Here is a 25,532-nt window from a genome sequence, read left to right on the forward strand (position 1 = left end):
GATATTGCAAAGACTTCTGAATGAAATTCCCAACCACTAAAATGTTCAGGCTAAGATACCAGGAAAAAACAAGAGAATGAAAAATACCTATCCACACCATAATATTCATGATTGATATGCATGATCCAGTGAAGTGGAACAATAATTCATATATTTCATGCAGTGACTGCAAAAAAAGGACAATGATATAGGCTGAGAATTCAAGAGGAGAAAGAGAACAAGCTGAAATGAATTTGGAAAATTGTGCAGCCCTTTCAAAAATAGATGTTTCTTTCTGAAAAAAAAAATTCATCTTTTCAAAACCAATATTCTTTTGGTGAAGCTATGAGACCAGTACTGTGCTTACACACAATCAATAAAGAATCAAAATTAGGGGTCATCAAGAAGTCACTATAGGGAAATGTGGTGAGCATTTTGTCCAATGGTGATTTGCATGCAAGAAGCCACATAAATGGGATGGATGACTAATGAACTACTCTTTTGCTCCAGTGATATTCATGTGATACTAAGGAACCAAGATGAAGGCCTCCAGCATATTGGGCTGACCCCAGATGGAAGATTTATTGAGAAAAAACATTGGTAGAAGCTTACCAAAATAAGATGTGGGTAGATTGTGGGTGTGCATCATTGGGAAAAGTACCCACATCAATGAGAACACAAATCATTTGAAGTAAGAAATAGTCTTTTCTTTCAACAAACTTGTCACTTCTTCACCCAGAGCTGAAAGTCATTCTTAACTTCTCCCTTATCCCCCATATCTAATCAGTCATCAAATCCTAATGAATCTACTAACAAGCTAGCTCATGTTAGTCCTATCTTTTACATTCCCATCAGTATCATCTTAAGATCATATGATCGAGGGCTAGATAGAAGTCCTTTATTTGTAAAGATTGAAGACAGTCACACAGCTAGTCCTAAGATTTAAACCCAGATTTCCTACCTCCAAATGTTGTGTGTAGGACCTAACAGGTTCTAGTAGGTACTAATACAATGGCTTTTTAACTAGCCACCCAAATTCCAGTTTCTCTTTCTCTAATCCATCTGATATATTACAGCCTGATTAATCTTCCTAAAGCATAACTCAAACTGTGTCATTCTTCTGCTCAAAAGTCTTTAAGCAGGTTCCTTCTTCCCTTTCTACTTTATATTGCTATTTGTATACATATCTTTTTGAGAGGAAAAGGCATGTCTTATGAATTCTGGGCATGAACTTAATATCAAGTTGAAATATTCTTTTTTTCTAAGTGATGTGGCAAAGTGGCAAAAAATTCATATTTTATGAATCCTAATTTTTTCTCTTTCACATTTTGATTTAAGGAGGGGAGGTTTCTACAAGGTCAGTGTTATTCCCTCATTAAAGGCAGTAGCCACTTAGCAGTAGGAATATCAAAGAAAAAACAAAAACCCTACCAGAAATTAGGAAGCAACATGATTGGTTAGGAATGTCTCATTTATCTTTATCTTGTGACCAATATATGATAGTTCTCAAGTTTCAAAGTGTGTTGATTGAATAATTATTAATGGCTAGAGTAGCTTCATGATGAAAAAAAAAACACAGTGGGCTAGGTGATAGAAAACCTGGCTCTAAAACAATCTAACTGTGAATAAGGGCAACGCTCTTAATTTTCTAAACCTTAATCTTCATAACTATAAAATGGGCATAAAAACATGCACCATTTACTTTGCCAGATGTTTTGGGGAAGGTACTATATTTCATGAACATTAAAGCACTATATAAATGCCATTTTATTACTAACAATTAGTATTAAGACACAACAGCATGGACAGTAGTCAGCTACATTATAATACACTGGTAAGACTATAATATATTAAGGGGACACCTTCTGAACATACATTATCATTATTAACCATAATAATTATGATCACTAATGGAAATAAGATTTGTCATTAATAACAAAAGTCATTAGTAATACTGATTTTTACTCATTATGACCACAGTGCACAAGCCTTCTGTCCGGGGGATAATTAAAGTATATAAGTCTTTAAATTAACCCGTGCATGAGTTGAGGCTTATCCACTCCACCGTCTGTCCCTCACTTGGTTTCCAAGGCCAAAATGCACTGTCTGCCCACTTACCAGCTGTTCTCCAGCCTGACTAGGCAATGCCATTGCCTTCCTTCAAGGATATTCCATTCACTGTAGAAAATAAACCAAGTCCTATCCGCCACCTGGACATCAAAACCCTACATTTTCAGCTCTAAGTCTGTCACATCCTTCTTTCATTTAATTAGGGTACCATAACTACTGCAACCTTCCTAATTTGCTATGTCATCATGGCTTGCCTCATGATTTTGCTATGTAATATGTTCTCCTCTAGTAAGGATTTGCCACCTACTAAAACAACATCATTTTACTTTTAGACAGAGAGGTATAACACTCAGCATGGTGCTAGATACACAGTAGGTACAGTATTCAATAAACTTGGTGATTGTTGATACAAACCAACTGTCAAACTGTCTGAAAATCATAGAACATCTCAAGAAAAAATGTCAGAATTGATACCAATAATGCTGAGAACATAGTTCACATTAATGTGTCTAAGAACCATGCATTGTTTCATGACAAATGTCAGGTAAAAAAAAGAGATATGCTTAGCAGAGTGGAGTAGAAGAGAGAATAATGATTTTTGGACATAATCTCTACTTGAATCCCAACTTACTACATACCACCTGTATATATAGACTGAAATAAGTCACTTGACATTTAAGGACTTCATTTTCCTCACATGTAAAGCAAAGTGTTTCAACTAGATATATCTAATTTCCTTTCTATCTTTATAGCCTGTGTCTAATAGAGTGACATGACATTAAAATCATGATATTGTTTTGAACAATGCCATTTCATGATAAAGACACCATTATCTAGATTCACTAACTCTAGAAAGAAAGACTACAATAAATGTACTGACCTCTGTTATATGTGGCGGACTGAACCCACACAGGCTACAGACAGTTGTTTGACACTGAGTGCAAGTATTATAATTGGCCTTTTCCGGAGTATGTAGCAGAAGTTCCGTGGTAGTGCAAAGAGGACAAAAGGTTTTTGGGGGGACCTGTGCTGACGTCAGTGCTGTAGATGGAGATGAAGTTGATTGTGGTTGCAAAGGTTTTCCAGGCTCTGCTTGTTGGCTTGATGGTTTTGTAGTCTGCTGGCCAAGGGGTTTTGTTGGTCCTGGCTGTTGAGGGGGGGGTTTTGTGGGCCCTAACTGTTGGGCAGGAGGTTTCATGGTCCCTGGCTGCTGGGTGGGGGTCTTTGAAGGTCCAGGCTGCTGGGTAGATGGTTTTGTGGTCCCTGGCTGCTGGGTGAGGGTCTTTGAAGCCCCAGTCTGGGGAGTGGGTAGTTTTGTTGGCCCTGGCTGCTGAGTGGGGGGTTTTGAGGGCCCTGGCTGCTGAGTGGGGGGTTTTGAGGGCCCTGGCTGCTGAGTGGGGGGTTTTGTTGGCCCAGGCTGCTGAGTGAGAGGTTTTGTGGGGCCCGACTGCTGAACAGGTGGTTTTGCAGGGTCTGGCTGTTGGGAAGGTAGTTTTGTAGGCCCTGGTTGCTGGGAAAGTATTTTGGATGGGCCTTGTGGTACTGATTTAGCAGGATCTGATTTTGCAGGATCTGGCTGAGATTTGGTTGGACCTCGTTGCTGAAGTTGTGGTTTTGCCTGTTCTGATTGTGAAGCTTCTTCTTCTGCAGGCCCTAAAGCTTGAGTTGTCTTTCCTGTCCCAAGAGACTGAGGTTTAGTTTTTCCAGGTTGTTGAGGAGGTATTGATTTGGTAGTACCAGCTTGCTGAGATGTAGCTTTGGGAGGCCCTTGCAGCTTTGTAATTCGTTTAGGGGACTGCTGTTGAGACGCAGACTTTGTGATTCCCTCAGGTTTCCCCTGTTCCTTCTGAGCAGCTTTTTGTTTCCTAGTGGCTTCTTCCTGGGATACATCAGAGTCTGATATCAAATCAAAAGGGTTAAATTTATTTACAACAGACGAGACAGCACTTAATGGGTTGGAATCTGTGAGAAAACTAGGCATGATGCTTGACTTTTGTTCTTCTTTAAAATCCATTCGAGATTTCGATTCTCTCAGGCTAGTGGTAGAAGGGCTCCTTCCAGGGGATTTCTGCTCAGTTCTCAAAGTGTCTGTTGTTCTACTTTTACTGAGGGTGGGTTGTCCAGGACGCCCAGGATCTGGAGGTTTCCCTGGTTGCTTTGGATGATGACTGGTATCAAACTCTGGTTTCCTGGGGCAGTAAAGAAGAAAAGGAAATAAAAATAATGGAATTCACCAATCAAATAATCAACATATATTGATTTCTCACTTATTATGTGCCAGGCACTATGCTAGTCACTGGGCATACAAATACAAAAAATATATTTGAAAATACTGTAAATTTGTTTTAGTAAACGTAAAAAAATTCCCTATTCTGAAGAAGCTTGTATTCTTAAGGGATTCTGAGCAACATAAGCAATTCTAATATTAAATATATTAATGGAGTAGACATTCCTAAAAATGGGTTGACCATATTTACAACATAGAAACAATCTAATAAGTAAATTTAAATGAATAGATAAATTCCGATTATATTTAAAATTTGCTTGTAGCTGACACTCTATTTCTTCTAGTTTACTGCATATCAGTGACTAGGTTAGCAAACACTTTGAAGTCATGTCCTTACTTTAAGGTTTACTCATCTAAAAAATGAAGTCATTGGGCTAGATGATCTCTAAATTCCCTTCCAGCTGTAAAATCCTAGGATTCCTATGAAATGCAGAAAAGAGGTACTTAAGTGTCTACAAGGCCTAGGGCCATTTCCCAATTAGCTACAGAGAAAAGGAGCAATAGAAATTCACATACATGGTATTGTAAGGTATTAATAAATGAATGTGTAATATCTTTAGTAAAAATAAAATGGGGGCTATGTATGTGTACTACAATGCCTGCATACATGTACATATGTGCATGAATATATTCATGATGTTCTGTTGCTCTTACCCAGTATTCCCACAAGATATATTTATCAAAACTTAATGCTTAGAAATTCGGGGGGAGAGGAACCACAATCTTGTGCTGAAATTATCTATAGATAACAGTTAGAGTTCCCATACAAAATCTTTTACAATTAAGCTTTCTTAGAAACATTTATTTTACCCATGACAATGCCACAAATTGAGGAGGATTTTTAAAAAGTTGTGTCTATATCAGTCATGAGAATTAAACCTTAGAGATGCCTCCTAGGGTTTAGCTAATACCAAAGAATGAGTTTAAGTAATCTAAGAGCCTCCTTAGAAAGGCTCTAGGCATTGCTTAGAATCAGAGACTTCCATAATGACCATTTTCCTAAATGATTACAATATGGTTTATACTTGTTGCTTGCTGGCACTAAAAGATGATAAGCAATTTCCTAGTTAATTACCTTCTACTTCTTCTTTCCCTGTTATTTATAACATTTCTTTCCAGGGCACAGAAAGATACAAAAGATAGGTTTTACTTCACTGTTTTGATGACATGATACATTTTCAAACATCTATAATTATGTATTTCAAATGGCTGGTCTTTTTTCCTAATACATTGGGTTTCTACAGGGATCCATGACATTAAGTATTTTTTTTATAATGGATATTCTACTGATGAAGATGCTACTAGAACATGCTGTACTGAAAAAAACATTCATTCTCATGGAATAAATTAGATTCTAAATATGCACTTTTTAAATGGGTAGCCTTTTAATTTCAGTGAATAACTGTTCTCTTTGATTAAGAAAGACTAATGAAAAATGAACCAAAGCAATTTAGAATCAGAGAACATTAGAGCTAGAAAGGACCTCCTGACATCACCTGGTCCAACCATCCCATGTTAATGAAGAAGACAATTAAATCCAGGGAAAAATAATTTGTCCCAGTGTGGTAATGTTATTAGCTTTGGCAGTGCCAAGTCTGGGACCTATATCTCTTTACTCTCAGTTCAGTGCTATATTCACACAGATAGAGTTTACTGATAGCTAAAACTTAGGACTAAAAAAAGCCCTGAAGTTATGTGGATGACAAAGTTGATTATAAGATTTACTAGTTAAATGATAAATCTGTGAGCTTTGAATTTAATATTTTATCAGTCAGCTCAAATTCATCTTGTCAAGAAATTACCTACTTCACTATGTAGAAGGCTGACTACAACTGGAAAATCTAATACACATTGAAAAGCAACTTACAAACTTACTTTTAAAAGGAAGGGAAATTTGTTTTACATGATGACTATGAATACCTGCTAAAAAGAGTTTTCTTTTCTTTTCTTTCTCATTGACATTAAATGAGGAGAAGGTGAAAATTGAATTTTGCATATTTCATTAATTAATTTTAAAAATAAAGAAAAGAAATAAAATATATAAATGCCAGTTAATTCACACAAAATTTTTAAATGAAAGACTAATAGGAAATTGTCAGTACTGATAACCACATTGAGAGAAGCAGGTATAAGAAATAGCATGCATTAGTAGTCCTTATTTTAAATATTAAAAAGAGAAGATAAATTTTTATCCTACTTTTAAATTATGAAAATTCTAAGGTTGTTCACTTTTAAATATCTAGCAAGCATTTTTATCTTAACCTCATTTGAACAATTAATTCTTTATATGTTTATACAATGGAAAATACACTAAACTTCCAAGTTTAAAGTCCCACATTTGAATTTGGCTTTAATACTTTCTACAAATATAAAACTGTGAGAAAATCACTAATGTTTTGAGTCTCAGTTTTCTTACTTGTTAAATGGGAATAAAAGCTATTGTTGTATGCTGTAACATGCTATGTAACTGTGAGGTATTATTTTTATTATTTATCATTCTACATAGACTTAAAGCAATCAGAGTACAAGCCCAAATAGGATATATTAAAAAAAAAGATATGCAACTCATAATGAGGTTGGAATGGAGGTAGGATATCTCATCACTTTATGAACATGAAGTAAGTCACATAGGTTCTAAAGCTTTTAGGTAAATAAACCCTGGGTTTTTAATTTACCTTAACCATTGAGTTTATGATAGGTAAATCATTCACTTCAACACAGACTAAACCACCTTCTTCAACTTTGTTAACATCTACTTGTTAGCAACTGCATCTTTATCCCTTTCCCTAGGACATAAATGCCTCCTCTCCAAGTATTTTAGAGATAATATCTTAATTTGTTTTAATTAAATAAGAAAAAGTTGAAACAATCTTATAGAAATTTTTTAAAACAAGAGGAAAACTAATAGGTCACTAAACTGCTTTAGTATTTCAAAACTTAAATGTTCTAATTTTACATTGGTCACTATGTAAAAATATTATTGGTTGATAATAACACAAATCATATTCAGCTCAGAGTACAAGTTATGGGTAATATTGACCTTTTTTGGAGTATTTGGCAAGGAATGTAATTTCCTAGAGCAAATTATTACACAATTACTGAATTGAAATTCTCAACTCTAAGGTATTTTCAAATAGCAATTTCTCTGTGTTAATGTAGATAACATTTCTGGCTGCTCTGCCCTGAGGAAAAAAAAACAGGTACAAGGTATTTATTCAGAATATTTTGGAGCTTTCATGCTGTTCTCAGCACCCATACCATGGGAACACATTATAGTTGATATCAATTTAATACAAATTATTTTAGTAATTCAGTAAATAAAATTCCTTGGACAGAATCCATGACAAACCATCATTATACAGAATCATATTCTAATAAAAAAAAGTTTTATAATGAAGTTCCAACAAATTAACTTTCATTTTCTTATGGTTAGATTATTTTATCCACATTCAACTCACATGTGAGTTACCTAGGAAGTATATAAATAGCCATGCTAAATTTTGACCTGTTTGTAACAATAACTAGTATTGTCACTGAAAGTTACTTTTACCAGCAATTATAGCTGCATTGATTAAAAAGACACACTAATTATATGAAACTTAAAACTCTCCATTGTTAGAAAATGTGTACACCACTATATTGACCTCACTGCTGCAAGTGTTTACGATTAATTGTTGTAATTATGGATAGCACAAGAACCAGATAGATTAATACCTAATAGCTGTCAAAGGTGACATTACTGGAGTGTAAAATAAGGGGAAATTGAAAGTGAGATGTAATTACATGACTAGAAAAAATCTTTAAAATGTGCATCTCAGCCAATCATAGTTTGGTGGTTAATAATCTCTTAATGTAGCATCTATGCAGTTAAATAACTGGTAAAAAAAAGATTGAATTATAAATGATATACTGTGTTACAACTTTCTCCAACTTTCCCCAACTATTGTGATCAAAACTTCAGTCCCATAGTTCCACTTTCAAAATGATAAAATAAAAATAAGTATATCCTATATTCCTCTTAAAACCTGGACATTATTTCACTGTAGGAGAAAGCAGGTTAGTTGTAATCATTGCCTAGGAGAGGCTGAAAGAAATGCTCAAGGAGAACTCAAAGGAGAACAGTATCAGTGAAAACCTCAGATTTATAAAATGATATACTCCTCATTAGAAGTGACTCTCAGCAAAGCACTTTAGAACTGACCCATCTGTAGCTGAAGAAAATATTAAGAAGGAAAGGTAAGAAAATTACATTTTCTCATGTGTATACAAGGGATCAAAATAATCAGGAGCACTTCCTTCATCACCTCTAATCTTCTACCATGCTTTCTAACTCTCCATGCCTGGCCCTTCTTTTAATTTCAATGCCCTTTTATCATGAGATTTGAATTATCTTCTCTGACAGATAGTTATAGGGGGAAATATCCCATAATAATTTTAATGAATTTACATATATTTTGAATTGGTACATTAAACATCAGTCATAATAGTAGCTGTCTTATGCTAGAGAGATATAAAAGAACCAGCAGAAACATCCAATACCATCTACAGATTCCCAACTTTACTTAGCAGAGTGCTGAGGTGCATAAAATTGGAGAACTGGAGGTGATCTTCGAGATCACCAAATTGAGCGAACTGAAGTCCATAAAGAATAAATGATTTTTTCCCAAAGTTCTCAATAGCTAGTTAATAGCAGTCAGCACTAGAATCTGTCTCTTCAATCCAACTCCAGACCTCATTCTACAACACCATGCTGCTTCTTCATAAGTCTATCAATATGTGCCTTTCACATATGATAAATTACATATAGTACAAAACAAACCACTATGAGAATGAAAAACTGAAGCAAACACCTGTGCAAAAAATGAAACATAATCATATCTGATTGCAATATAACTAATATCACTTATTAATAATGTAATGTCTTAACTTTTTCAATATACTTTTACAGATGTTATTATAATTTACCTTCACAAAAATAACCATTTGAGGCTGATATTGTCAAACATACTTAATAGATGAAAATGCTGAGGGATAGGTACAGTTGGTAATTTTTATAATTCATTATGGACAATCTAGGACAGTCAATCTGGACCACAGATGTGTGAATATGTGTGAGCTTGTGCACGCAGGCATGCACACGTGCACTTGTTTCTTTTTTTTTTATCATTATTGAGAGGTACTGTGTGCTCTAATTATAATAATAGTCTCCTAAAAAGGGAAACAAATTGAAGCCATTTACAGAGAGGCCTATATCTCTGAAAAGTGGTAATGTAATGTGGATATCAGAAAGCTTTTATATGTCTTCTCTGTGAATTCTATCTGACACTAATATCTTGAGACTGAAAATCATACTGGTCATAGGTATTGTTGTACAAGTAATAATTATGTGACTGTGGCTAAGGAAAAAAAATATCTATTACATATAGAATCATAGACTAAAATGCTATTCTTTAAGCTGTCCTATGAATAGAAATTAAAAGCAAAACAAAAAATCACAGCTAGTATTTTCTAGTTGTTTAACCAGTGTCCTGGACCTGTTGAAATAACTTTTTATGAGACATTGAAAAAATATTATTACCAATTAATTTTGAAAGACAGATGGGCCTCAACTTCCCCATCTGCAAAATCATGGAACTGGATGTAAGTTACTAAGACACTCCTTTCCAGTTCTATGATTCTAAGAAGCTGTGTCATTTAATAGTAGTCTAAGAAATAATATTGAATCCTAATTCATAAATTCTAATAATTCAAGTCTTCAATAAATATAAATGACATAGAAAAAACTGCAATGATTTTCAAAAACAGTTTCCCAATACTGCTGAAATCACATATTTTACAAAGTTAGAGCAGTCACAAGTTTAATGGGAGTAGTAGCTTTCCTGGTATATTAAGGTTTTTAATGAAAAGAAATCTCAATAGATTTTGAAAGTTTTAAATATTAAAATAATATAATTTTCATAAAATATTTTTCAACATTTCTCCTAAATACACACATATATTAATCACCTACTTCAATTATCCTTTCAATAAACCCATATTATCTTGTGTAAATTAAAATACTATTTACTTCAAATAAATAAATGAGAAATTATGCTCTGGTTTCTATTTTTTTTCCCTTCAAATTTAGCATCCTTCCCTATAAAAAAAAATAAGCACCAATGTTTTCCTTCTTAGATTGTGATCACAGAGGAAGACTCATTTCAGGACCATGGATAGGGAAATGGTCCTTTTTCTCTTCACAGAGGTGGTGAGCCTGTTTACAATAATGGGGGTCGGCCAAGCATTCTGTCCATGATTGTGCACACTTCTTACTGTTACTAATTAAGAAAAAAAAATAATTTATTGGACGTAGGAAGGACGGAAGTGGGGAGAACATTAGCAGGTTACTATTAGTCGTCTAACTTTCATTTGCTAGGGAAGGTAACTAAGGAGTTTGTAATCTTGTAAATATATAACGTTTGTTACAAAAGGCAATTTAATTTAATTTCCAATTTAATAAAAGTTACATGTACTTTTATGAAATAAAGTGATACTTTGGCATACACAAATGGTAGATTCATAAGATTTAAAATTATACTGATAGACATGTCAGAAAAATACTAACCTACTGATCAGAATATGCTACAGGATGCTTCACTATTCTCATAAAATAGTTATATCCGAGCTATACCCCTTGATTTCCTTTAAGGGTGAAAGAAAAGAAACAACCACCAGGAGAACAGAAGGTATTATTAAAGATATCATTAACTCCTCTCAGATGTATAATGGGAAGAAATGTCTAATATTCTCAAAGATAAGATATAGGCAAAAATACTACTCTAGTTCACAACACATCTCGTATTATTTTAATAGAATACTTTCAGATTAATATATTAGAAATGCCTCTGGATGCCATCGGATAAGAAGAATCTGAAAGAGCAGAATTACAACTTAAAACCATACTAAAATCCCATCATAATGTAATGCTTGGCTATTTCTGCGAAACTCTACTACAAATCCTTTTTTTTTTCCCTCACCCATCCAGATAGCAAATGATCACTGTATCCCCACCCCATTAGTGAGAATAAAATAAAGGGAGGTTACATCTATGCACCACTCTACTCACACATACGTGCTTACACATATGTGCCTATGGAGCTGTAACATGTATGCATAGACATATATATGTATACATATAATGCTGTGCATGCCTTTGCATAGAAGGTGGTTCCGCTGCGGCGGGGGGGACGTTTCCTTTGGGCAGACCCTGCGCCCTTGACATGACAGCAGCGATCTGTCTCCTCTCCTCCTCGCTCAGCTGGCTCAGATCCGCCTCCATGCCGGCCGGGATCATGGTGTGTAAGGTGCTCCCCGCCCCGCCGTCCCCTTCTCCGGCTGCTGCTGCCGCCGCCGCAGCAGCAGCTGTCAGCCCTTCAGGGAGACCTTCCCCTTCCAAACTCGCTTCGTTGCCCATGGCTCAGGGAGGCTCCTCACAGGCGAGCTCCCCACCCTCCTTTGCCTCTTAGCCTAGATGCAGGCAGCCAGAAGGGGAAAATAACCCCCTACTCCTGCTGTCGGGCGTGTAGACGGACAGATGTGACTCCACGGGTGAAGGATCAAGCTTCCCTCCCTTCTAGTACACAGCTGGATGGCTGGAGCGGAAGCCAGTGGATTAGTCCTGTTCGCAGGTAATTGCCGCTACTGCTTCCTCCATGTTGGCCGGTATCAAACAACGTTTGTTAGAGATTCCTCCTGGCTGCTGCAGCTCCTGCTTCCCAAGCTAGAGAAGAAACAGATCTGAGCTGTGCCAGGCTGGTTCCGTCCCCTCCCTCTCTTTCTCCTCCACCTCCTCTTCTCTCTCCCTCCCTCTTCAGTGAGCATGCTCCTCTCAGAACAGGTGATTTCTCCACCCCACCCCCCCACCCCCAACCACTCCCACTCTGATTTTCCTTTTTCGCTTAGCCAACTTACACTAATGCTTTTAAAGGTGTAGGAAGTGCATAGAGAAGCAGACTAGGGAGGGTGAAACGCAAGTGTGCTTTTGGTTGTTGCTGTTGTTTTTTCAGGCATTGCTTAGGTTGCCTTAATCTGGATTTTAGCCTACTGGAAGAAGTCTAGGGGCTTTATGGGCTGCTTTGGCTCATGGGATTTGTAGTTTAAGGATTCAGTCTAAGAGACCCTTGGAAGGGGTTCCGGTAATTGTAGTCTTCTTAGCTAAGAGTCTAGTAGAGAAAGATTAGCCCCTCTTGGGGACTGTGTTTCTAAATATCATGCAAGCTAGTCCATTTAACTGGAGGTCCTTCATACATTAACTAAAAACTCCTTTAAATAGTGTACTTTCAGTAAACCAGACAAGGTTGAATATTTATAAATACTCTATTTCCCAGGTCTGTGGATTCTCCCATTTGTAGAGAATTATGGGAATCGTAGTTCCAGATGTCATAATAGCACAGTACAGGAAAAGACTTTAATGATCGATCTTTATATTGCTGACTGTTAAAACAGAAGTCATGCCTAACATATTTTCCTTTGGTGCTAGTTGTTATCCAGTCTTCTTTCTCTACTCTGCCCCCAACTGCTCTCCTTGCCAAGTGGGTCCATGGTCAAGAGACTAAAGAGAAGAAAAGTCTGATGACTCTCAAAGGAATACAAGTGAAAATTAAAATATAAGTGTTATTTAAATAGTTCCTTGAAGATTGCTACAATATTTTATTAGGCACAGGGTAACACCTAGAATGGTGAACAGCTATACTTGTGGCTTAACGAACCTCTAGTTTTAAAAATAATGATGATGATGATGATGATGATGATGATGATGATGATAATGATTCCTCCTCTCTCAAGTGGTTCCAAAATGGTTTCATCATTTGTGCTCTGCCTGCCTGTTTTCCTAAAACTTAAAAAAACACTTCGACAGGTTTTGTCATTTATGTCCATTTCCTCAAACAAATTCATGTTGAATTTCTGCAGGGGGAATTTTTTACAATTTAAAAATCAAATCACAGCATAAACCATGTCCTAGGGATCAGGTATCTAGGACAACAGCCATTTTTAACTAAGAGCACATCAAGTTACCAAGGCTTGCATCTGATCCACTTTGCAGTATATCTACATTCCAAGCACAATATTCTTCTAAAGATACAATCATTGCACCACATAAAAAAAAGCTCTAATGGCTAACAAAATAAAATCACTTATTTAAAAATTTTTGTCCTTTTTTCTAATCAACAAAGCAGAACAAGAGGAACATATTTAGTTGCCATCACATAATTTATTCTTAAGTGTATTATGATGTGACTTTCATAATTATAAGGATAAAAATTATTGATGAAATCAGAAACAAATAGAATTGTAAATCCTTAGATTAAACAGACCAAGTAACTTAGCTTCCTTTTGACCATAGTCATGAGAAAATACCAAAATTTCTTTTTAATTCCTAGAGGGTTTTTAGGTCCAGTTTAGGCTTCTGTGCAGACAAATACAAGTAAACAAGGACAGGCTTTCAGGTCCTTGGGACATTCTGTAATTGATCCATACCCAGGATTTCAAGAATTTAATATATGTGGCAAAGTGAAGAGAGTGAGAATGATGAAGGGGGAAGAGGAGGAAAAATAAAAGAATTATGTTGTTTCCCATCTCCACATGAATCAAATCTAGTCTCAAAAATCATATAGCAAGACCCTTTCATATTTCTCCCTGTTCAGGTTTTTCTGTGATTAGGCTGAAAAATCATCACACCAAAGACTCTGCCTTCCATATCATTTTCCTTCCTTCCTCAAATATTGTCAATAGTTCTTTCAAAATTGCAAAGACTCTCAGGATGCTAGCCCCCAAATCTCAGTTGTTTCCTGCTCATTTTTCAGAGTTAATCATTAGCCATGAAGCTTGAATTAAAACCAGGACTTCTTGGTGTCCTGGTCACTTCTGAAGCAGTTGCCTGACAAACAAATACATACTTTTAGTCTCACCTTGTCTTACTCACCATCTTCCTTTCCAAATGATGTAGTGATCTACATAGCTAGATAACCTGATCTTAAAATTCCCTGTTTACTTACTCTAATAATCTTATTTAGCTTCATTGCTCTCTATTTTCCCCTGCCTTAGCTATGGTTTCTACCTCTGAAGAAAATAATAAGCTGAATTTGTTTATCAGCACTTATACAGTGTTTAGAAGTTGCTTCCATTGAGTGGGGTAACCCAGGCTGATAGTACCTTTACACACATCATTCAAATAAGGATTAAGCCTCAGGACTAGTTATTGCCTAAGAATAAATGTCAAAAAAATGCAAAAGTGAAAAAAGCAGCAATCCTAGAGAGAAGATCTTAACATTATCTGCACTAATGTGCAAGAAGCTAAATATCATAGAAATAAAAATGAGATAATAGTTCTTTGAGAAAATATTTGTTAGACTTAAAAATGAAAAGAAAATATAGCTTACTTCTCTGTACTTTACAATTATTATTTTTGAATGTTGATAATAGAAACATCTTTTTTGTGGGAGTAAGAGGGACATCTGGGTCTATAATTACATCAGAAGAAGAAACTCTATGTGTGGACAGTCCCTCCACTGTTTCAGATTGGCAACTCATTTATAGCTTATAGTCTTAAAGAGGTACTAGATCCCAATCTCATACATCACAGTGATTTTTCAGAACACAGGTTGTACTAATTTTATTCTATATGCATGTACATGAAAGGCATTTGCATCTGTATTCAGACTGAGTTTGAGTTCTTCTATTCAGTCTAAGTTGAAACATTTTAGAATTTATCTATTTGATAAGGATCCTGCTATAACAAGGATCAAGATGTATTTTTATTAGCTTTTTAAATGATTGCACTGCTTTTTTATTGCTCCTTTCAGCCACTTCTCATAGTTCTGTTTTCAGGGTGTAAAAATGGGATTCACAGCTATGGTGGAAGAAATTCAAGTGAGATCACAGTTGATTGTGAACAGGCCTCTCAACTCATGAATCACATGGAAAAGGTGTTAAAGAAAAATTATGTCTATTTAAAGGTTGATAGAATTTATTTTTGACTCCTTACGTCTTAAACATCAGGTGATATTTTTCCCTTCATAAGCATCAAAAATAGATTTGTCATTTAACATCACAAGGTAATGCGCTAAAATTTACACTACATTTTTCTTTTGACACAAAAAATTTGTGGTGTTAAGACAGAAATGAATTATAATTATTATATCACTAGAAAGCACATTTTAGTTGGGACACTAATGGCTGTTAAATAATAAAATATTAATTTGTGCAATAATCTTTTATTCCAATTTTGCATTGTGGATACTGAGATAGAAAAAAGTAAGCTGACACAATTACAACATAGCTTACCAAAAATTAAACTTTCTGACTTCCTACACTTTGTTCAGAAGAGTGAGTCCTTCCCAGGGCCAGGGAAAGGAACTTGTCTCCCCTAAGTAAGACTGGAGAGTTACTTTTTCTATGTATTTCTATCATTGGAGTTAATATATACACTTTGACTTACAACAAATAAACACATGTGCCAATCAGAGTGGAATTGTCTAGTATTTCTATTAAAATGATTATTAAAAAGTTAATATTACAAAATATTCCTTTTTATATGCTACCACCACACGGTGCACCCTATGTGGAAGGATGCCTATGTTACATACCTATGGTCAGTCTGCTCATTCTGTTCCTTTTAAAAGAATGTGACATGCAGTAAACAAGTATTTAGGAATCAATAAATCTCAGAGTATCCATTAAGGCTTGGGCTTTAAAATAGGAAGCATGGAAGAAAGGCTTGTTTGCATTTAATTCAACATTTAAAGCTAAGAATCTCCTATCTTAATTTAAAAGTATCTTAATGTTAAAAATGCCTTCAGAGGTAATTGGTACAAATTCTGATTCACATAATATATGAATATCTTCAATAACATCCCTGAAAACTGTCCATCCAGTTTTTGATTGAAAATTTTGGTGATGGAGAATTTAATATTTCACAAAGTAGCCTATTTCATTTTTAACAACTCAGATGGTTAGAGAGTTCTTCCTTACATTAAATCAAAATATAGCTGCCACTAACTTCTACTTATTGATCTTATTTTTGCTATCTAGAGCAGTACTCTTCAAAGTTCCTGGTCCGCTAGGTGGTTGTGACATGATATGGGAGGGGGCAGAGTTACGGTGTTACCCCAAGGGGTACATGATTAACTAATGGGAAGGGGGTTGGCATTCCAACTTCCCTTTGTTAATATCCTGGGGCTTATCTCAAACACAATTATAGTTACTCTTCACCCACTATCTCCCTATATTCCTTCAGTCTATCCCATTTCACCTACCCCACTTCTACAATAGGTATAAGTCCCTCAAGGTAGTTATAAACCTCACCTTGACCAGGGCACTCATAGCAGAACTTGGTGAAATGACATTTATAAGTATACTACTACTCCCAAGCATACTCACACTGACCCCCAAGCCATCTCATGGTTCTTTTGGGTACCCAGGAAAGCAGGGCAAAAACCCACTCATTTTCTGAACTCTTTAACTCAAGGGTATCATCATTGTTCCTGTTGTGAAGTTTCCTCTTCAAATCTCTCACATATCTATTCAACTGCCAAATCTCATCCCATGTCTCTACAACCCTCATCTATGTCCAGTCAGTCAGTCAGTCATTTGTTAAGCATCTGCTTATGCCAGACTCTGAGCTAAGTGCTGGATAAATAGTAAAAGGACAAAGGTTGTCCCTGTTCACAAGGAACTCAGAGTCTACTTGGAGATCCATCACATTAATAAATATGTACAAAAAAACCTAACAGACAGAATTGGGGGAAAGGGAAAGAGGTCCTATGGAAAGTGGAACTTTAGCTAGAAACTGAAAAAGAGCCAGTGAAGTCAGGAAATAAAGGTGAAGAAAGAGAAGATTCCAAGTATGGAGGACAGAGAGAGAAAATGCACAGAGTAGGGAGATAGAGTGCCCTGAACAAGGAGTAGCAAGGAGGCCAGTGTCACTGATAAGAGTACATGTGGTGGTATAAGGTGTAAGACTCAAAAGTGAGGGCATATTATAAAAAAAGCTTTGAATGCCAAAGGATTTTATATATTATTTTAGAGGTGATAGGGAATCACTAGAATTTATTAACCGGGGGCATGGCAGAGGGAAGAGCTTTAGCAAGATCAATTTGGCAGCTGAGTGGAGAATGGAATAGAGTGAGCAGATGCTTTAGGCAAGCAGACCAACCAATATGCTCCTGAAAGCAGTGGCATGAAGTGATGAAGGTCTTAACCAGGGTGGTGGCAGTATCAGAAGAGAAAATGGGCCATATTTGAGAGATATTAAGAAGGTAAAATTGCTAAGCCTGGAAAACAGATTAGATATGTGGGGTGGGGGTGAGAAAATGAGGAATTAAAGAATTGAAGATGACACCTAAGTTATGACTGTGAGAAGTGTGGTACTTTCAGTAGTACTAGGGACATTAGGAAGAGAGGATGGTTTGGAAGGAAAAGCTAATCAATCCAATTTGGGGCGTGTTAAGTCTAAGATGTCTATGTGATATCAAGTTTGAGTTGTCTAAAAGACAGTTGGAAATATGAGCCTAAAGGTCAACAGAGAGGGTAGGGCTTAATAAATAGATCTGAGAATTAATGGCCCAGAGTTGGAAATTGAATCTATAGGAGCTGTTGAAAGAACCATGTGTCCTATTTCTTCATTAGCATAGCCACCATCCTAGCTCAATCCCTTTTCACCTCTTGCATGGACTACTGCAATACCTTTTATTTTTTTAAGGCAATTGGGGTTAAGTGACTTGCCCAGGGTCACAGCTAGTAAGTGTCAAGTGTTTGATCTGATGCCGGATTTGAACTCAGGTCCTCCTGATTTCAGGGCCAGTGTTCTATCCACTGCACCACCTAGCTGCCCCACAATACCTTCTTAATTGGTCACCTTACCTCAAGTCTCTATTCCTATCCATCCTCCATAAACTGCCCATGCAATTTTTCTAAAGCTAGTATCTGGCTATCTCAACCCTCTGTTCAGTTAACTTCAGTGGCTCCATATTGATTCCAGGATCAATTATAAACTTCTCTTTTTGGCATTCAAATATTTTACAACCTGGCCCCAACCAACTGTTTTAATTGTATTTATTATTTCCCATCCTACACGCAATGGTCAAACTTGGTCCTTTCATAATTGTTCATACTCGTATAAAAACACAACTGAAATATGTTGACATAACTAGGAAATTAAGGATTGATACAATCAATTAAGCAAGAACACATAAAAAGCAATGGATTCATATTGAAAACTTTCTGCTGAGTTGAAATCAGAGATAATTCACCTTTGCTTATACTGTGTGTGGTTAATTTCTACACAAAGAGAAAAAGGAATCCTGGTGAAAGTCTCTTATGTTCATTGACTATTATGACCTATATATGACTATTATGATTTCTGCATTGTGTATATTTCAATGAAAATATATTTTGAAAAATGTAAATTTACATATTTGGATAGCTACATTGATCAAATAAACTGAATACTTAATTACCAACACTTATTATTTAAAAGCCAGTCCAATCCCTCAGAACATGAACAGGGATTTATCTGAAGTAATGGAGCATATTTAGTAACACTGCTGTAACTAAAATATTGTTATTAACATTATTATTAATATTTTAGTTAGAGCAAAAGGGCATTTTGTACCATTGATAAATAAGACAAATATTATACCATTTATTTCATCCTTGTCTCATGCTTTTAAAATGTATATACTATATTAGCATATGTCCAGGGGGAAAATACTGGTGCGAAACCTATTTGTAATAGTATGGTGATCCAGTGATCCTGCTTTTGGAAAGATATAAGAACATTCAATGAAAATATGCTTATCATCAATTTGAAATATGTGCACGTGCTGTGTAGCTGGTTCTGTTCTGCTAAACACATGATTAAGAGATGGATTATTGATTGGCTGCAGAGCCACAACTGGGATATATTCAAAAGGCAATAGTCAGCCAGAACCAAAGTCTTGACACTGGCTTTTTCTTGCCTGTCATATTCAACTGAAACAAGACTCAACCTCAGACCTGTTTACCCAACATGGCCAAATCAGTATGGCCTGTAAACGCATGGTGTTATTGTGGCTTCTATTTCTATTATGTCTATTTCTTCCGGCTTTTGGTGCAGGAACTTGGCAATAACCTTATGAAATCTGAAAGGTCAGGAGAGCAATACGCCAGAAGTCTGGAGATGCAATCCAGGATAGGATTTGCCAGAAGCAAGCCAGTGAGTAGTAAAATCCCAAGGGGCCTACCTGGCCTTGTATGGCAGAAGTAGAGTTGGACACTCATCCATTCATCAGCCACATTTGCCATATTTGGAAATGTACTTAAAAGGAACACTATATAGAAACTGCACTGAAGCTGAACATATTTTCCTCAGGGATCAAGGTGGGATAGGAGAGTGTATGCCTTGAGATAGTTTTAGCAGAGAGGGGGAAGAGAGAAGATATTTGTACTCCTTTTCTTAATAGATCTTTGAAGTAAACATCCCTTTGTAAAAGCTAAATGATATTAATTAGTGACATGGAAGTGGGGTACTAATGACTATTGGCTAACAATACAAGAACACATTATGGAGAATTGAGTTGATAGTGTTAAAGAAGGCTACTCTCACTACTCCTAAGGGGTTACTCCTATATTCCTGAGGAGGTCATATAGCCATTCTTGCTTAAGGACAGTGAACCTACAATCTCTCTATTTCTCTGTCTCTCTGTTTTTCTGTGTTTTCTCCTTCTCTCTCCATACATATGATTATATTGCAATATGGAATTATATATTTAGTACATCTACATAGATAGGAATGAGAGATGTATGTACATATGGGTATATAATTTTTTAAATAAGCATATGTATATGAAGATTAATTTTTTGTTTTGTATGTTATTGATAGTAGTGAGTGATCAAAATTTTGGAAATTAATACTCTAAAACACACAGATGAAACATAGTCTATCTTCCACTTAAATAGTCCTTATTTGTCTAAAGGATAAGATCAGATTCAAGATAACTTCTAATCACCTTATTATTGTTAGGGGAAGGGTGACCCTAACCTCTACATTCAAGGCTTGACCCCTTTCCCATTAAATGTCAGTTCTACAAGGAGCATACATAACGCATAGTAAAGAAATATGTTTATCCAAGTCATAGCAAAATAGAAATCAAAGAAGGTAAATGTAAAATAATATATATCAGATAATACAAAGTAAAGGAGCTCTCCTTTTAGGAGTGAGATATCTCAGTTCAACTAAGAGAGAAATCTGAGATCTCACCCAAGGGGAAAGTCCCTGAAGTCTCTAGAGTGGCAAGCTGGAGATAGAGACAAGATGGAGACTTCCAGCTCCACTTGTGTCTTCCTATAGTCTTTTCCTTCAGTGTCCTAAAGTGGGGTTGGCCTTTTCCATCCTCTTTCTTAAAGCCAGAATTGCCCAAAATGACTTGGAGCTCAAAGAGTGCCAAAGACAGCTTGAAACTTGAAGAGTCCAAAAAAGAACTGAAGAAGGCTGCTACTCTTCTCTCACCAATTTTACTCTGCCCTTAACACAGGATAGCACTTTCATCTCTACCAGTCAGAAACTCATGTCAATGGGTTTTGGGAAAGCGACTAAATAGATATGAACTCTCAAAAAAGATGGATTTGGTTCCCATTATGAGAAAATAGTTGTTTGTCCTCCAAGGGACCATCCAAATGGTCAGAGGAAAAAGAAACAAATAGTGGTGATTGGTGATTTCCTGCTGAGGGGCACTGAGAATAATATTTCTGGACAGGTTGACAATATTATATAGTTATGGCATCCCCCTGAAGCATGTATCTGGAATGTTAAAGAAGGACTCTAAGATTTTTCAAACTGGCTGAAGTCATCCAGTATATATATGTACTTCTGCTATTTTTATAAGCAGAAATGATACCACAGGAAGGAATAGAGAAAACACAACTAAAGCCTAAGAAGTCTTGGGCAGCAGATGGCAGAGTGATAGCAGTGACTTGCTTGAACTCTCCCAAAAACCCCTCCAAATACTCATAAAAAAAAATGGATCTTAACAAATTCTGAAGCAGCAGGAACCACAAAAAGACAGAGTGAAACAAATTTCCAGCCCAAGACAACCTGGATGGTTGATCAGAAACATATATTGCACCGGGCTGAGAGCACAGAGCAGCGCGGCGTCGGCTCGAAAGCGGCAATGAACCTGGAGCAGTCCTCAGAGGACTGAATCTCGGGCAGCTGTGGTGGTTTCCAGACTCCTCAATCCACAAATGCCAAAGACAACTTAGAAGGTTAGTGGGAAAAGTCTGTTTCTGTGGTGCTGAGATAGGAAGGCAGGGTCTCAGCTCCATTCCCCAAGAGCTAGGCCCTGGGGGAGGGGCAGCTGCTTCCCAAGCTTCTGGCCCATAGACTGAGGGGGAATCCAGTGGCTGATAAGAGAGGGATTGCAGGGATCTCTCTGCTGGTGCTGAGGCAGGAATCCCTTGCTTTTCCCGTGTTTGGATCTGGGTCACAGTTATGGGTGGTGGTGCTGGGGTGAGGAGGAGCACTGGTGTGGTGGAGCTTGTAGTGGCTGTGGAGAGAAACCCCTCCTCACAGTTACAGGACAGAAAGGAGTACTTGTAGTCACAGGCCAGGAAAGGAGGAAACACCTCAACCCTTATCATACCACCATGGAAGAACTGAAAATTTACAGGTCCCTACAAGTATCTCTGAAAACAGTTGTACAAACCCCCAAAGCTTGGGACAGTACATTCTCCACACTGGAAGCAGATTTGTACCTTAACAAAGAGTTTAAAACTAAAGTAATTGGCTGGGATCATGAGCAAGCAGCGTAAAAAGAGTCAGACTATACTATCTTACTTTGGTGAAAAAGAAGATCAAGATATACAACCAGAAGAAGACAACAAAGTCAAAGCTCCTACATCCAAAGCCTCCAAGAAAAATATGAATCAGTCCCAGGCCTTGGAAGAGCTCAAAAGGGATTTTGAGAAGCAAGTAAGGGAAGCAGAGGAAAAACTGGGAAGAGAAATGAGAGTGATGCAAAAATCATGAAAAACAAGTCAACAGCTTGCTAAAGGAGACCCAAAAAAATACTAAGAAAATAACACCTTAAAAATAGCCTAACCCAAATGGCAAAAGAGGTCCAAAAAGCCAATGAGGAGAAAAATGCCCTAAAAAGAAAAATTGGCCAAATGGAAAAGGAAGTCCAAAAGATTACTGAAGAAAATACTTCCTTAAAAATTAGAATAGAGCAATTGGAAGCTAGTGACTTTATGAGAAATCAAAACACTGTAAAACAAATCCAAAAGAATGAAAAATTAGAAAACAATGTGAAATATCTCATTGGAAAAACAACTGACCTGGAAAATAGATCCAGGAGAGAGAATTTAAAATTATTGGACTATCTGAAAGCCATGATCAAAAAAAGAGCTAGACATCATCTTTCAAGAAATTATCAAGGAAAACTGCCCTGATATTTAGAACCAGAGGGCAAAATAGAAATTGAAAGATTCCACAGATCTCCTCCTGAAAGAGATCCCCACAGGAAAACTCCCAGGAATATTATAGCCAAATTCTAGAGTTCCCAGGTCAAGGAGAAAATATTACAAGCTGCCAGAAAGAAACAATTCAAGTACTGTGGAAACACAATCAGGATAACACAAATTTAGCAGCTTCTACATTAAAGGACTGCAGGGCATGGAATATAATATTCTGGAGGGCAAAGGAGATAGGATTACAACCAAGAATCACCTACCCAGCAAAACTGAGTATAATCCTTCAGGGGAAAATGGTCATTCAGTGAAATAGAGGACTTTCAAGTATTCTTGATGTAATGACCAGAGCTGAATAGAAAATTTGACTTTCAAATACAGGACTCAAGTGGAACGTGAAGAGGTAAACAGGAAAGAGAAGTCATAAGAGACTTATTAAGATTGAACTGTTTACATTCCTGCATGGAAAGATGATATTTATAACTCATGAGACCTTTGTCAGTATTACGATAGTTGGAGGAAAAAATTATATGTATGTATGTATGGATAGATAGATAGATAGATAGATAGATAGATAGATAGATAGATAGATAGATAGAGGGCACAGGGTGAGTTGAAGATTAAGGGGTCATATTTGGAGAATAAAATTAAGGGATGAGAGAGGATTATACTCGGAGAAGAAGAAAGGGAGAGGTAGAATGGGTAAATTATCTCACAAAAGAAACAGAAAAGAAAAGTCTCTTACAGTGGAGGGGAAATGGGGGAAGGTAAGAGAGAATGAGTGAATCTTATTCTTATAGGATTTGGCTTAAGGAGGGAATAGCATGCACATTCAAATGCGTATGGAAATCTGTCTTACCCAACAGGAAAATGAGGGGAGAAGGGGACAAGAGAGCAGGGGGATGATAGAGAGGAGGGCAGATTGGGAAAGGGGGTAATCACAAGTAAATACTTCTGAGGAAGGACAAGGTTGAAAGAAAGAATAGAATAAATGGGAGGGCAGGATAGGATGAAGGGAAATAGAGTTAGTTTTTCATAACATGTCTACTACAGAAGTGTTTTGTATAACTGCACATGTACAACCTATATTGTGTTGCTTGCCTTTTCAATGAGGGTGGGTGGGGAGGAAGGAAGAGAGAAAATTTGAAACCTAAAGTTTTAAAAACATGTTAAAAAATGTTTTCACATGCTGCTGGGAAATAAGAAATACAGGAAATGGGGTACAGAAGTCTATCCTGCCCTACAGGAAAATAGAAGGGGGAGGGGATAAGAGAAGAGGGGAGAGATAGAATTGAGGACAGACTAGGGGAAGGGATATTCAGAATGCATGCCATCTTGGGGTGGGGGGAGGGGTGAAAATTTGGAACTCAAAAACTTGTGGAAGTGAATGTTGAAAACTAAAAATAAATAAATTTATATAAAAAAAGAGTCTTGGGCCAAAAAAAGGCATTAGGGATACTATAGATGTGTTTTCGTAGATTATTTTTCAGTATCACCGATATTGATAAAAACAAAAGTTTCAAAGACAAAGATTTGGAAATTGAACATCTACTTAGAAAGATGATGTCAGAGGAGAAGATTTACATTTCTGGACAAAGGCTTAAAATATAGGGATAATGGACTCTTGGACATGGAGACAGTACAACTAACAAGGACTAGTATGATATACTGGTCTACTGTTCTGCAAATTTAATCAAAAGTGGTTTAAAGAGAAAAGAAAAGAAAAAAATGTCTTTTCATACCCTCAAAGTTGGATACCAAAAAAAAGTAGCTAAAATGTGGGAAGGAGAAAAACAGATAGTCAGAAAGGGAAGCATTATTAAAAGCCATGGTCTCAGATTTCTATACTTAATGACAGAAAATATAGATAAAAAAATAAACTAAAGATCCTAACCTAAAGTGGTAAAATTTATCTCATGCATCTTGATGAAACTTGGTGCTATGGCAACTAAGACTAGAATGTAGTTGTGGATGAACCTAAATAGTTCAAAAGAAACAGAATAGTCAAGGGAAATGTAGCTTAGAAATGTATATAGAAATCATTGTAAGGAAATACAGGAATGAAGGGTGGAAATATGATGGAAAACTTTAAATAAATATTAACAGAGAAACAGGAAAAAAACATTTTTAGAAGCTAAGTGGCATAGAGTATGTCAGACTTGAAGTTAGGAACACTTGAGCACCTATTCTGTCCAAGCTTGCCATTTCCTAGCTATGTGACCCTGGGCAAGACATTTAACCATTTAACCTCTCTCTCTCTCTCTCTCCCTCTCTCTCTCTCTCTCTCTCCTCTCTCTCTCTCTCTCTCTCTCTCTCTCTCTCTCTCTCTCTAATTTCTCAAATGTAAAAGTGAGTAACACTTACATTATAGGGTTATTGTCAGTATCAAATGAGACAACATATAAAAACATATAAACAGTCTCTTATTTAACATTATTTAATTCCCATTAGTAGTATATATTAGTGGTAATGATGATGATGATGATGATTTCCCTTACACATAAAAAGACCTAGAAATCAATAGATTGCTGATCATTAAACAAGTACAAAAGAAGACATTTTGAAAACTAAGAAGAAAAGAAGTTAAAACAAAATAACCATTTAAATGAAAAAAATAATTTTAAATCTATGTTTTGTAAGTGAGTAATAAATCAATAAACATTTAGCTAATAATGCAAGAAAGAAATGAAAAACAAGTGGTAAAATAATATAT

General features: G+C 36.3%; 1 protein-coding gene across 1 annotated transcript in view; it reads right to left on the bottom strand.

The window, feature by feature from the left end:
* LOC110217383 (protein piccolo) overlaps window positions 1–12,127 on the bottom strand; it is a 41,272-nt gene extending 29,145 nt beyond the window's left edge. The window contains exons 1-2 of the mRNA XM_020999768.2: window positions 11,527–12,127; window positions 2,930–4,238 (exon numbers count right to left, since the gene is read on the bottom strand). Of these exons, the coding sequence (XP_020855427.2) occupies window positions 2,930–4,238; window positions 11,527–11,789 (1,572 nt within the window). The 5' untranslated portion in view covers window positions 11,790–12,127. The remainder of the gene's footprint in view (window positions 1–2,929; window positions 4,239–11,526) is intronic.
* Between the last annotated feature and the right edge of the window lie 13,405 nt (window positions 12,128–25,532).

The sequence above is a fragment of the Phascolarctos cinereus genome, unplaced genomic scaffold (assembly GCF_003287225.1).
Source record: "Phascolarctos cinereus isolate Bilbo 61053 unplaced genomic scaffold, phaCin_HiC Scaffold_1;HRSCAF=81, whole genome shotgun sequence".
In the NCBI taxonomy this organism is placed as follows: domain Eukaryota; kingdom Metazoa; phylum Chordata; class Mammalia; order Diprotodontia; family Phascolarctidae; genus Phascolarctos; species Phascolarctos cinereus.